Here is a 14,256-nt window from a genome sequence, read left to right as displayed (position 1 = left end):
GGCCATAACAAATGCACCTGCCGAAATTCAGTGGATCAAAACTTTACTTTCATATCTTTATTTCTCTCGGCTGTACACCCTTCGATCCTTTGATGTGACATCATTGAAGCCACTTATCTTACAAGTAATCCACTATTCCATACACGTACAAAACATAAATGTTTATTAGTCATAAATGTTCGGAATAAGTGCATTTTCTGTTTATTGGACTACTCTACGTGGAGGAAATTCTATGTTCATTAGCTCTGATCTATGAAGCCCTCCACAACACAGAATCTTACGACTGAAGCAGTGAATACTAATCATACAGTCATCGATTCGAAAACAAGTTCCCAGCAACCATTTGAAGGGCATGTTTGATTGTGCCAACTGATGCAGCATTCAATCCCTTGTGCTGCAATAAACACATTGACATTACAGTAAGGAATCGATGCTAATAATAACCATCAAGTTACCTCATTGGATCATATTTTTTGTTGAAAATATCATGGGTTGTCTTTATGTGGCCATTTTCTTACAAGGCACATGATATAAAGACGGTGACTTCCATTGTGTGATTTTGAGTCCATACCTTTGATTTGATAGTCAGCGAAAGAATCCCGTCCATGATGGATGATTGAACTGAGTGAGAATCTAAATGGAGATGGCTCGCTGCATCCATTATCTCGAGCAATATTCCCTCCCTCCAAAGACACTTGATCTCGATTACAACATCCCCTTTATTCATGCTGACAGTTATATCGTCAGCTGAACCATCTTTTGATATGTTATGGTTGGTATCTGGCTCCATTTCATCAATGTCAGGAGCCTTCCTCTTATTTGTCAACGAATTTTTACCATTTCCAATCTTATTGCTGCCGCAGTTATCAGATGTCCTCTCCACAGTATCTTCAGGTTTTCTTTTGGTTATTGCCTCTAAAAGCTCCCTCCTACATTCCAACTCTTCAACCTTTCTTTCAAGCTCTTGAAGGTATTGAATTGTGTCATCTAGTATAGATACTTTATCAACCTGCACAAACAAGGAGAAAATTAATCTATGACTTTTGCTATTCGAGGCCAAAAACTTTTGGGAACAGAATTTTTAACTACCTTGCTGATTGAAGGGACAATTGATTTCAGAATCATAAACCTTTTATTCAGCTTTTCTCTTCGCCTCCTCTCTGATAATACATGGCTTGCGCCAATTTCATCAGCCTCGGGCCTGCCACCTACAACTTTGTCACTACTATATTCCGGGGAATCCAGCAAACCATCAACATGCATCCGAGGAACTTCAAACAGTATCTTCTTTAGTAGTTTTTGCGGAGTTCCACTTTTCAATTTTTGAGAATGCATCAATCCTGCTTTCTTCCAACTGACAAAGCTCGGTTCCTGATAACAATTCTGGACATTGGGTCCAAGAATTAATGGATGGGAGGTCTTTAAGAGACACGAGAGAACACTTTGATAATGCAAATCATCGCTTTGAAGGTTCAATGCAGTCAGCTTCTTGTGATTGCAGTCTTGAATGTCCTGAAGACTCTGGCCATTTACCTTTCCATCCTTCAGAAAAGGAACAAGCATCACAGGATCTACAATGGTTTGAGATACAGAGTCACTAGAATTCAAGGGATGATGAACACGGTTGCTGAAGTCATCATCCATGAACTGCCAACTTTGCACTTGGGAAGCTCCTCCATTTAGCCCTTCAACCATAATAGAATCTGTGGCTGCCTGATCATTTGAATTGTCATCAGGGGAAAGTGTGTCTAGTTCTCTACATCGTATAACTGGAACAGGTTTGGTGTCATGTATTTCACGATTGAAAGTGGCACAGGCAAGCTCTTTGTCACTTTTTGCACTAGAATGATTGGCAGTTACTGTGTATGGGATCTCCAAGAATGAAGTCTTGATGTGTTGAATGAGACTTGGGTCCTCCAAAACCTTTAGAAACAAATTACAATGAAGAAACATGACTTGATCTGTTGGTAATTGTAATACACGGACAACAAATCAGTAGTTGATTGTATTCTAAATAGAAATCTGACAGTAGTATTACCTGCTCAGACACACCCAGCTCAACAACTCCTCTCATAAATGGAAAGCATACAACAGTCTGAAAGTTTAAAAAGGAAATGTTTGCTCAGGTTTTGGTATAATCCAGTTTTACTAGTTTTACAAGCTTTGATATTCTTTCATACAGGATCTTATGCATTTGGTAAAAGCACGCTGCTGTGTGCTTGTGCCTATATACTGGAATTCTAGTAGGAAAAAGGTAGAATCGGTACCTGAATTGATGCACTCTGAGGGTTATGGTTGCCACAATTCCCATCATAGAACAAGAACCAAAAATATTAAAAAAAATATTTAATTTCTTCTATCATTTTGAGTATGTGTAATGAGTACAACTTTTATTCGGAAATGAAATAAGATCTCTGAAAGGAAACAGAATCCTAACCTTAGCTAGCAGAGAGCGGCTGAATATTTTGCTATCTGCAGAAGGAGCGTTGCATAGCCAGGTAGGGTGACCATTTGCTAATGTTGTTCCTGGCAAGCTATGAACAATTCGGAAGAAGAATTTACAACGATTTAACTCTAAAAAGGAATAAATTGAAAGGCCTTGTTCAGCAAATGGCAAAGAAAATGAAGTTACCCCTGGCCATTGTCGAATACAAAGGACATGCAAACCAAATAATACCACTCCGTATCAGTGAGATCTTCTGGGGATAATGCAGCTGAAGGTCTCCTCGCTTGTGGATTGGCTTCACCAGCCGACAGTGACTCATAGAGTTCTCTCAATTGCTCACTTCTCTGTAAACCCAATTCATCTGCATTAAGCTCTATGGATTGAACTGTTTTCCGTGTCTTAATATCTCCATTGTAGTACCCATCAGCCCACTCCAAAACCCTACAAAACATTCACATTTACCAGTGATAAGAACATGAACAAATAATGCATTAGAGCTATGAGCATGAGCTAGCTCCTATATGATTAAACGGCTCATGGCTATAATCAACACGCAAAACAAATAGACTACCTCTTCTCCAAGGTAGTCAAAAAAAGAAATGCTTCCCATTGAAAGAATGAGATACCTTCATCATAAATGCTATGTTCTTTTGTTATCTTAATCAAGTACCATAAAATGTGGCTCCAAAATTTGAGAAAGGGATGGATTCCTTTAAAGCTAAAACCTAAATTTCAATTCACAAAACCAATGCAAACCATTTGTCAAAATCAGTACCACTTGCACAGTTACTCACAAAAAAAAAAAAAAACCAGATTTCACTCTAACCATACAAAATGAAACATGTATTTTACTCTTTCTGAAAAGTAAACTCCCTGCACTTAATTCCAACATGTGACTGAACTCCCAGAATCTTAAGCTGACTCGCTTTCTCAAAAATCGCAAACAATGCATAGAAAATTTCTTTCGCGAGATTCTTGAAAAAAAGATTTCTTTTAGCTGCAAAAAGAACAAGTTCTAAAAACAAAGTAAAAAATTAGCACCTATACAAACAAAGGAAATAGAGATATAAAAAGGTTTAATTAGTACCCTGGTTGTCCAGTTGGATTTGACCAGAAGATTGCGTAGCTCCATTGAATGCTCCTCACAGCAAGAGCAAGCTGTTTCTTGAGGTTGTCTGGTAGTCTCTCTTGGTTACGGAGCTCATTTGCCATATCTTAAGCTCAAAAGGATAAAGCACACCTCTTTTATCAGATCAGAAAAGAAAAAAAAAAGGATCTTGCTTTAATCTCTCTTCTGCATTTCTAAACATTAGAAACTTTGACAACGGAATTTTCAGTATCTGAACAACCATATGCTTTAAATCTTGATTCTTGAATACAAAAGGTGGGTTTGTTCAAGAAAACTACAAAGACAAGAAACTCAAGGTTGGAATTTGTGAGTAGTAATGAAGCTTGAAAATTAACCACAGAAAAAGCTCTTGCTCAACTTTTTAGCAGGAGTGAAAAACATACTTCTTCGGAGGCCAAGGTCCCCTCTCTAGAGGAGTGTAGTAATTAAGCTATCTCCTGTTATGAAACAAGAGACAAAACACGAGCTTTAATAAGGAAAGGGACAATAAATGGAAGTATGATTTTTCTTGTATTCTACTCTCAATATGGTGATTTAAATTATTGCTGCTAATATTCTATTATATTAGCCTTATCAAAATAAACCCAAGAAGGAGAAGCTCATGAATGGATGAAAAATTCATGAATACACCCACTCATCTCCCTTTTCCTATTCTTATTTTTTTAATCTCTTGAAAACACAAAAGAACCAATTTAAGAGCCTATTAAAGGATCTGAGTCCTCACGGACCCAGAAAACTGAGACACTTGGACCTACAAAACTGTCCACACAAAACAACTTTCTTCTTTTTGAACTTTGTGAAATTATTTTCACCAAAAAAACAGCTCAAAATACTTCCTATGGCGAGCAGATACGGAGAGAGATGCACTATGGTTTGCTTTAAGACAAAAGAGCTTCAACACATGCTGTAAAGAGCACTTGTCTCATTCACTTTCCATGTGTAAAAATGAAGTGCTTAATTTGGCTTCATTTCTTCATTGTGTTGAGAGCTTAAAACAACAAAATATGTACATAAAACAATTACAAAGAAAGAAAGATTGTCTTCTTTTGCATCCGAAGTTTTTTCCAACAAGGGACTATAGAGAGAGAGCGAGCGAGAATGTAGATGATGCGATGGTGGGGCCATGAACATTCAAGCAATGGTGAGATCATGCTGTACCAAGTATGTGTTTTAATAGTGGGATTTGGTGAAAATTGAAGTATTAAGTAAGAAAAACCAAGAATATTTATTATGGTAATTTAAAAATGAATTTAGTACATTCTTCTGTCATGCAGGAAGAGAGAGAGAGAGAGAGAGAGAGAGTACACTCTACTTCTCTCGCCAAGAATGTAGAATTATATTTAATCTCTACTTGTTGCATCTGCACAAAGGAAAATAATAGTGTACCAAAGTTGGAGTTCAGTGTGATTATCAGCCATTTCATCTAAGCACCGTGTATCAAAGAAGTTGGAGCGGGCTACGGAGGTCTTAAGTGATTATCATCAAGGTCTTTTAGTTAGAAAAATAAAAACAAGGTAAAATTGACGGGTTGTTGGGTTGTTCTTGAATTTGTCCTCTGGATGTTTAAGTCAAGCATGTGTATTGAATTGTGAAATGCCACTTCAACAAGAACAGGACGGCCTGAATCTCTGTCAACACCATCGGAATTGACATGGGCTAAGCTTCACGAATTCATTAATTATAAAGTTAAAAGGTGCAGGAAAACATTGTTTTCCGTACCCACCAATTAGCACTATAGAATATAGATTCCTTTGATTTTTTTTTGTTTTTTTTTGTCATTAATTTTTTTAATTTAAGTTTATGGTATTTTAGAATTGATAATTTATTTTAATTTAATTTTTATATGATTATTGTAATAAAAAAAAATTTCAGTATCGGATTGATATCAGAAAAATATATTATCATCACTGTATAGTCTATTTTTTTAAAAAATAGTTAAATAAAAAATAATTTAAAAAAAACTAGGTTACTGAATTTATTCAATGATTTAGAGTTCAGTAAGGTAACTATAGTTATCCCGATTCGATAGTTTAGTAGGGCACCTTTTTTTATAATTGAACTCAATTACGTGATTTTTTTTTATCATATAGTTAAAAAAATAGTTTTAGAAAAAAAAACATGTTATTAAATTTTAGAAAGTTCATGAACTTGTTAACGAGTTTAGTGAGTTTAACTTTTCTTTTTTAAAACTTATTTTTTTCGATTTCATCCTTTAATATTGGGTTGATTGAGAATTGAGTTTCATAATTTGTTTCGTTTGACTTTTTATAAAGTTATCATAATCTTAAAAAAAGGTCTTAATATTGGTTTGACGCTCAATTTTACGATCGTTTATTTTTGTTATCATATAGTTAAATAAATAATAGTTTAGATAGAAAAAAAAAAAGTTATTAATCCCAGCATGGTCCATTACCTGGTTTGCGGGTTTGACGTATTGATTCAGATTACCCGATTCACGGGTTTAGTAGGTTTACCCATCAAACCTGGTGTTTTTTTCTTTTTAGTTTATGATCCCTTTAATTTTTTTATTTTTTTATTTCATTCTTATTTAATATTGAGCTGGTCGGAAAATAAAATTCATGATTTTTTTCTTAATTTCTATAAGATATTACGATCTCAAATTAAAATAATTTTATCTCATAAAAAAACTTAAAACTAAGAAGCAAAAAATACAAAAACCCTAGCAAACACAAACTTTAATTTATCTCAAGCAAAATCCTCGTCAAAATATATTCCCAGCCACCGTTGGTGCATGCTATCTCACCGGCTACAGCCACCTTTTGATTTTCCACCAATGAGGCATATATATAATAGTATATGCCTCATTCCCTCGTTGATGCATGGTGATTAATTTAAACTCTTATGTAATAATTAAGCTCTGAGAGGCATTGTTGCTGTCGAGATTAGAAAGCTTGGAGAGTTTAAATTCTCGTCCAAATTAATACAAAATACAATTATAAAAACAATCAATTAAAATAATATTCAACAAAAAAAAAAAATAAAACATAGAGTTCTCAAAATTAAATTGCTTGAATACGAAGAACTCGTGCTGCTATCGAGGATTAATAATACTTGTAAATGGATTAGTTTTAAAGAACTGAAAACACGTGCATGTGTTGGTTAATGTGTGATCATTTTAAGAGAGCTCGTGAACGTGTGTGTGTCTATATATATATATATATATATATATATATATATATAGGAAATAGGTTTTGGAATAAATTGTATGTAGCTTGGATAGCTAGAATGGAAATAATGTTTTCAATACAAAAGGGTATTTTATTATTATTATTAATTAATAGGAGTAGTTTGTCTACGTACGTGTGGTAAAAATCTAAAATTCTATAATTTATTTTGGGCCTCCATCAGGTGAAAGGGAGAGTAGTTATTGCCATGTTTATGTTTGTTTAAATCACTAAAATAACCTTCATGTAGCTCGATTTCGTAATAGTTATAGGGGGTCATTTTAGTCATGGTCAATAAAAACACCTTGAACCTCCATTGAATCACTAGATGCAGGTGTCTTGACCATGCACGATACCCATCCAAACATCAACTCTTACCCCCGTTTGGGATTACAGCCCAAATAAAAATTTTAAATCATTCTAATACACTAATATCAAAAATAAATTTAAAAAATATTATTTTTAAATAAAAAAATTAAAAAAACAATTACTGCTCTGAAAATTCAACCCTCACCCTTCACATCTTTACTCATGACTGTGACAATGAGAAATGGCCAATACACAAATAAGAAGTAATGACTTAAGTGGTCCAAAAACGGACGGATCAATGTAACTGTTGTCGTTATTTTAACAATAATGTTGATTGTTTACCCAAACCAGGCAGTGGGCAGTGGGCAGTGGGCAGTGGGCAGTGGGCCGCGGCCAGGGTGACAATTCTAATATTTGTGGGTGGCATGGCATCAGCATCACCACTCCAGATTCAACAATACATGGACGAGGCCACTTTTTGTGATTTGAAATATATACTTTTTTTTTAATTATTATTAACATGGGTATTCAGACCAACTTATACATGTCTCGATTAATCTCATGGGTCCTGAAGTTAACGATTATTTAAGCCTACAGTGGCCTTGAAATTTGTAGAGCTCGAACTGGTGATCTCTAAGAAGCAAACTTAGAACCTGACCCGTTGAGCTACACCCTTTAAAATTAATATATACTTGTTTTTAATCACGTGATTGGAGGGTAATGCTTCGCTAAGCTATCAATCAAGTCAATTAATTGAATAGTAATTAATTAGAGGACTGACGGTGGTGTGCCCACAACTATTGAAAATAACAGTGACGCCGGAATCATTTGAAGGTTAGGTCGATGAAAGACAACGGAGCAGATAAATTGCATCTCACAAGTGAATGTAGAGTTTCTTATTAAAATTGGGGCATGCTACTGAATTAACTGGTGTTGTAATATGAGAAGGGAAAAAATAAAAATTCTATCTAATATCGAAATTAAGCTATAATAGCTCGTTCATTTCCTTTTCCCTTGTGCAGCTTGGTAGATGGCCTAGGTGGAGGTTAATATGAAACATATTCAAACTCTTATGGAGTGAAAAGAAATACAACTAACGTGTTCCTCGTTTGTCTAGGACAAAAGGGGAACAAAGGTTTCGAAAAAAGGCTATTACTTTTTAGCACAATCATTTGCAAACTCTAGCCAGAACCAAGCCTGTTATGCTCCCAGCTACCTTCATGGGCACGGTCCCCTCACCGATAATTTCGCGCTACTGAAGAAGGCATCATGCTTTTCTCTTACATGGGCCTGTACCAAGTGGCCATCCTGAATCCCAGAAACTAGAATTAACGCAGCTAAGAGCGCCTCCATCATCTCTCCGATAATTGGCTCGAGTCTACTCATCGATCAAGCAAACCAACTCATCATGCGGTCAGTTGAGCATTCTTCTCCCTTTTTGCAGTCTGGATTGGACTTCAATATGTTGACTAAAAGTGAAGGCTACTCAAGCTGATTCATCTCTGAAAAGAAATGAACAATACTTGATGTCACGATGATGACAAAGCATCAACCTCATCACTCTAAGCTCTTATAGCTGAAAACCAGGGCAATGGTTCTTAGAGACTGACACAATACTCCTATTATTCAGAAACGGCTGCCTTTTCTTAAGAGCCAATTAGGAATGTCAAGAAATATCAATTCAATTACTAGGGGAAAATAGTTACCAATTGAACTAATCTTAACAATCGTTCATGCTTATGGAAATCAGAATGCCTATGAATGATCTTATGACCAGTTGTGCTCAGTGAGGGAGCCAGATGATCGATTTAAAGAAAACAATCTTCCCATAACTTTAAACGAGCTACCTTCTTACCAGATTCAAAACTCCCCAAGTAAAGCCAGTGTGTGATGCGAAGGAAGTTGTACAGATAGTTCTCGTGAATACTGACATGGCGAGAAGCAAAGGGAAACCATAGTGTTACAGCGCCCTATTAGAATTTAGAAATTTCTGATCTGTCGAAAGAGTCGCTATCCTGAATGCAAAGCCTTGTGTAGAGCCCATGTGGGTCCCAAAGAAGGAGGACCCACCTAGCATCTTGTTGCCTCCATGATAGGAAGAGGCACCGAGAAAGTTAGATGAATACTGTTTAAAATAAACCGATTAATCAAGAAAACTAAAAAAATTAAAAAAATAATAATTGAAAAAACTAATCTAAGATGAAAAACTGATTAAACTGATTTTCAAAAATAAAAAAAAAAGTATAAATTAACCTAACTCTAACAAAATCCCCTCACAAAAAAAACATCACTCAAAGAATACTTTTCTCATTCTTCATTTCCCTTTCATCTGCTCTACGCCTCATCTCCATCTCATTCTTCCTTTCCCACACTATCTAGCCAAACACAAACCCAACTCTCCATCTCCCTGGCTTCTCTCTTATGTTCTCTCTTTTTGTTTGAAGGTAATTATATAGTATTTATTGAGTTAAATTTTATGCATTTTTACCGAACACAATTGTCAAGGATATTTACCTTTTGTTATTGTAGATCCTCTAACCCAAAGCTCTACGACTTATTCTACACAAGGATATCAAGGTTTATTGCTGACCTTGTGGATATTGATATATAACTTTTGAGAAATGAAAATCATCAAATTACTATATACACCTAATTTTTTGTTTTTTAGCCCGTACTGGGAAGTAGGGCTAATGAGTCATAAACAAATAAATAATAATAAACTATCAACTTTCTAGATCTTATTGATTTTTCTGACACCATTATTTCATGTAGGCAAGTAATTTTATTTTTATGATTTTGAGAGAAAAAAACACAAATATATTAGCCATAAATGAACACTTGATAGTGTAAAAAGAGCTATAAAGCATAAACCATCATATTATAGATTTAAAAAGCGCCTATATTTGGCAAGATTAGGTTTACTGGTTTTATAAAAAACCGAACCAAATTAGTTCGGATTGAATCGGATTTCGGTTCGGTCCGATTTGTATTTTTCAAAATCAAACTAATTCAGTTCAGTTGGTTTTTTTAGTCCAAACCAAACCAAACCGAACCGTGAACACCCATGAGCCTATTGGTTCACCAAATGCAGCTTAATATAGAATGGGGTAATTGATTTTTAGAAGTGCGGTAAAGATTAATTTTTAAAGTGTTATTTGCTTGAAACTATATCAATATAATATTTTTTAAAAAAATTTGATATCAATAAATTAAAACAATAAAAAAATACAAAAAAATAATAATTTAAAGTTAAAAAAACAATCAAAAGTATTGTTGGACTGGAATGTCAAACACCACCCTATGTGCCTAGCAAACAAGTATTCTAAGAAAACAAACACAAAGGATACAGTTGAGTGGCTAGTGCGTCAATGTCCTTCATTACCTAGTTCAATCTGCATCCAGAAATAGGTTAGGCAACAAATGTCCTTCATATTCAACATACCGTGAAATATTGGCAAAAACATATGTACAGAAAGATTTTTAAGACATGTAGTTGGGTTGCTTAAGTAGTTAGGCAACAAAGGAAACTATCTTTTGCCAAGTTAGAGGGTCACCATTCTTACCAGTTATCTCCAAAAGACGTGGAAAACTATTTAACACTGTTTTTATTTTCTCTTTTGTACTCAGAGGAGGGTGACAGAGCAATGCAGTGACAAATGCAAATTAAAACTTTGTGCAAATTGTATGTTTGATTCTCAAAGCATGAATAGTGAAATACTTGTGCAGATAGATAAACCTGGCAAAACTTTAGATTATATTTTCTGATCACAAGGACATGATCCCAGGAGCAATTGAGGGAAACGACAAGGTGGTGGAAAAGTCGAGTAGAATAATATTGGTGAAATTCAGGTTCAGAACATGATGAAGGATATCTCTTTGAAAACAAAAATAAAGCAAATTTTTCATGGAGATTTCTCTATCCCTCGAACATCCATTCTAGACCCTATGTGAGACCCTTTAATCTCCCAATTCTCCTAACAGCATCTACAATCATCAGACACTCCGAAAATTTGTCACTTTAACCTTGCCCCCTTTCTTAATCATCATCAGAGAAAATTTTAATCTTGTTCTCTGTCGACTATTAATATTTCTCCTACAAAAAGATAAATTCAATATCACGCAATTTTGCAACCTATTTCTTTTTCTTAATCAAACCTAACATTCGTTGCTGCATCAAGCACTGCAAAATACAACGATCATAATAATAAAACAATTCACAATTAATAACAATAATAATCAATTTCTTAAAAATAAAAATCTAATTATCTTTACCAGATTCTTGAAGACGACCAGCAGCATCACCAAAACATTGCATGTGATCTACTGATGTACTAGCAGCCTACAATTTTCAAAAAAAATAAAAAATACTTCACTTCCGTTCTTTTCACGGGCACCAGACAGAAAGTTACTAGAAGAAGAGTCAAAGATCACCTCAGAGAGAGCCAGAAGAAGTGAAGAGAAGAGAGAAGTGAAGCTATAGGCAATGGCTAGAGCGTCTCTCTCGACGATTTCTAGTGCCTTGAAGATCTCGCTCTGGTTCAAATTGAATTTCGGTTCAGTGCTATTGGGTTCATCTGAGCACGAGGACGGTGGATCGAGGTCTGGCTGTATGATTACCGTTTCCGTATCAGTTGATTGATCTCTCTGAGTTGCTGCTGCCGCTTCTTCTTCCATTTCCCGCGATAAAAAGACAAAAAATAAAATAAAAGCAAAGGGAGATTTGTATTTATTTATGTATTTACGCGCTTAGCTGGAGACTTCAGTGATCTTTCCGTTCTAGGCTCGGAAAGTGATTTTTTTTTAATTTTTTTTTTGTATTTATTTACTATTAAAAAATACTTTTTAATTAAAGTAAAAATTGATTTGGTTTTCAAACAATATTTTTGAAAAACACTTTTTAGAAATTATAAAAAATTTAAAAATATCATCTTATTTGTTGATTATATTAAATTTGATCCTCAAATTTTTTGTTGCTATATATTTTGTTTTGATTTTTTTTTTTAATTTTACCCTTTAAAATTTGATTTAATTTGATTTTTATATCAATTTTGGTTCTTATTTTTATGATTGTTATTTGTCTTTTTCTTATCATTTTCTTAATTGAAATTTTTTATTTATCTGATTTGATCCTCATTCTTGTTTTATTTGAAATAATTTATGAAATTATAATTTTTTTCTAATTTCATCATCTTTTAACTTTTTTATTTGTTACATTTGATCTTTATTATTTTAATTATTATTTATTTTATTTGAGATAATTTATGAAATTAGATTTTTTTTTTCAATTTTATTCTCATTTAACTTTTTAATTTGTAAGATTTGTTCTTTATTGTTTTAATAAACTTGAGAAAAAATATTAACAATTTATTTTTCAGCTTATTTTTCATGACATGGTCAAACACTGGAAAGTATTTTTCAACTTATTTTTCACAATACTACAAAAAATTAGAAAATAATTCACTTTACAGGAATCCACTTTTCAAGGAAACAACTTTCCAAAAAGAAACCACTTTCTGAGTTAACTCAGCTTGATCTAATATATTAATATCTCATGACTTGAGTCACCGACTTGGCAAGTTAATCCAAGTTAACCCGGGTTGAGCCAATATATCAATATCTCAATAATTAAAAAAAACATGATATCTAGAATGTTATTGTCTTGGAATCTAAAACAAATATTGTCGTGAAATTTTTTTAAATCATTCGATGTTTTTAACAGTCGTTCAAGTTGTTTTTGGATCCATCAATTCGATCAGGCTACCTTTAAATTCACTAAGTTAATCGGGTCATATTATATCAACCCCCACCTAGTTTTATTTAAGAATTGACTTTATAATTTGTTTTTTTTACGGGGTCATCGTAGTCTAAAAAAAACATTATGACATTGGGTTGGGATTCAATTTTGTGAAAAAAAATTGATTGGTAAATGTGCTTCCAAATTTATTTTAATTTGTTTTCAAAGTAGCTATCACTATCTCAACAAAATCCTGGTATTAGATTGATACTTGGTTTTGCAAAAACAAATATGATCTTATTACATGTAGGTGCTATTTTTTCAAGGTCCTTTAATTTTTTAATTTAATTTTTTTTGATTTAATTTTCTTCATTTTCATCAATTAATATTGTATTGATTAGAGAATGAGATTCATAATTTGTTTTAATTTGCTCTTTAAAACACATTGGGAATGCCCAAATATTATATTTTTACATTCAATTTTTTTTGGTTCAATCCACATCATAGCGTTAGCCAATTATTTAGTACTAGATAAATAGCACACACTTTATTGCAGGTTGGACAATAATATTTTTAACATAAAAAAATGATGTAAACATTACTATTGTGTTTGTGGCAGCAAGATATTTTCTATTATGAACTCGAAATCTAATATATATGCTTGATAAAATAGATCGAGGATTTTTACATTGATAAATGTTGAATAGATATTCTAACGCTAATTAAATACCAAATCATTAAACTAAGAAACATATGTAAATTAAAATGTCCCATATTATGCTCTGTGGAGCTATTTAATCTTTTTATTTAGTTATATCACACCAATTATTTTGATGGGATGATCATTGATTTAAATTAAATAGTAACAAACTAATTTGTTAGTACAAGTTTTTTTTTTTTTTTTATAATAAAAATCAAAATCAATTAGAGGATATTAGATTTGTTGTTTGCGCTCCGCCACGAGCCAGACAATATTTTTTATCGACATTAGAAAAAATACCACGGTAAAAAAATCAAAGTCTAGGCCATTGCTTCAACTGGTAATCTAAACAATATAAAAAATACAAAAACAATAAATAAATTAAAAAAAATAAAAAGAACTAGCCCTGAGATCTTTTTAAGCCAAAATCGATTAAAAAATATTTTCAAGCATCAATCTTTTCAAGCATGTAATGAATGTGGAACTAAAAAAACTGCAGCAACAATAAATAATAAATCTCGAGTGCTAAAAAACTCAAAATTAAATTAAATAAAAAAATTTCAAGCCTCAATCCTTTCTTCTAGCATGATTAAAGATCTAAATCATTTCTATTGAATACCCCATCTTCAAAATAATTCATCTGCGCCAAGAATGATATTTTTATCGTTAAAATATGGTCGACAAAAAATTTTCTCTCTCCTCTATTTTTTTAATGATATTTTTGTTGTTATTTTTAATATTTAAAGAATGAAA

At 33.1% G+C, this 14,256-nt stretch overlaps 2 protein-coding genes across 11 annotated transcripts; both read right to left on the bottom strand.

Moving 5' to 3' along the window:
- Nucleotides 1–31: 31 nt before the first annotated feature.
- LOC7465866 (transcription factor EGL1) lies at nucleotides 32–4,618 on the bottom strand. 3 transcript variants are annotated; one of them, XM_024597459.2, is made up of 8 exons: nucleotides 3,534–4,617; nucleotides 2,633–2,887; nucleotides 2,438–2,534; nucleotides 2,268–2,282; nucleotides 2,039–2,095; nucleotides 1,090–1,923; nucleotides 572–1,009; nucleotides 32–394 (listed from the first exon to the last, which is right to left on the bottom strand). In XM_024597459.2, exons 1-8 carry the CDS (start codon nucleotides 3,656–3,658, stop codon nucleotides 311–313), a joined length of 1,905 nt encoding a protein of 634 aa, XP_024453227.1. In that variant the 5' UTR covers nucleotides 3,659–4,617; the 3' UTR covers nucleotides 32–310. The 3 variants fall into 3 exon arrangements, with proteins under 3 accessions (XP_024453227.1, XP_024453228.1, XP_052307441.1); XM_024597460.2 differs by lacking the exon at nucleotides 3,534–4,617 and adding an exon at nucleotides 3,073–3,240; XM_052451481.1 differs by lacking the exon at nucleotides 2,268–2,282 and having other exon boundaries at nucleotides 3,534–4,618.
- Nucleotides 4,619–7,936: 3,318 nt separating this feature from the next.
- On the bottom strand, nucleotides 7,937–11,777 carry LOC7458177 (uncharacterized). 8 transcript variants are annotated; one of them, XR_008058708.1, is made up of 4 exons: nucleotides 11,501–11,777; nucleotides 11,342–11,408; nucleotides 10,417–11,249; nucleotides 7,937–8,714 (listed from the first exon to the last, which is right to left on the bottom strand). XR_008058708.1 is itself a non-coding variant. In XM_024597043.2 (4 exons), exons 1-3 carry the CDS (start codon nucleotides 11,741–11,743, stop codon nucleotides 10,457–10,459), a joined length of 315 nt encoding a protein of 104 aa, XP_024452811.1. In that variant the 5' UTR covers nucleotides 11,744–11,777; the 3' UTR covers nucleotides 7,937–8,714; nucleotides 10,417–10,456. The 8 variants fall into 8 exon arrangements, 5 of the variants coding, with proteins under 5 accessions (XP_024452811.1, XP_052307155.1, XP_052307157.1 ...); XR_008058707.1 differs by lacking the exon at nucleotides 10,417–11,249 and adding an exon at nucleotides 8,925–9,154 and having other exon boundaries at nucleotides 7,937–8,571; XM_024597043.2 differs by having other exon boundaries at nucleotides 10,417–10,461.
- Nucleotides 11,778–14,256: the final 2,479 nt, after the last annotated feature.

This window comes from Populus trichocarpa, chromosome 3 (genome assembly GCF_000002775.5).
Source record: "Populus trichocarpa isolate Nisqually-1 chromosome 3, P.trichocarpa_v4.1, whole genome shotgun sequence".
NCBI lineage: Eukaryota > Viridiplantae > Streptophyta > Magnoliopsida > Malpighiales > Salicaceae > Populus > Populus trichocarpa.
The sequence above is the reverse complement of the archived record's forward strand: the minus strand, read 5'-3'. Positions and strand labels throughout refer to the sequence as shown.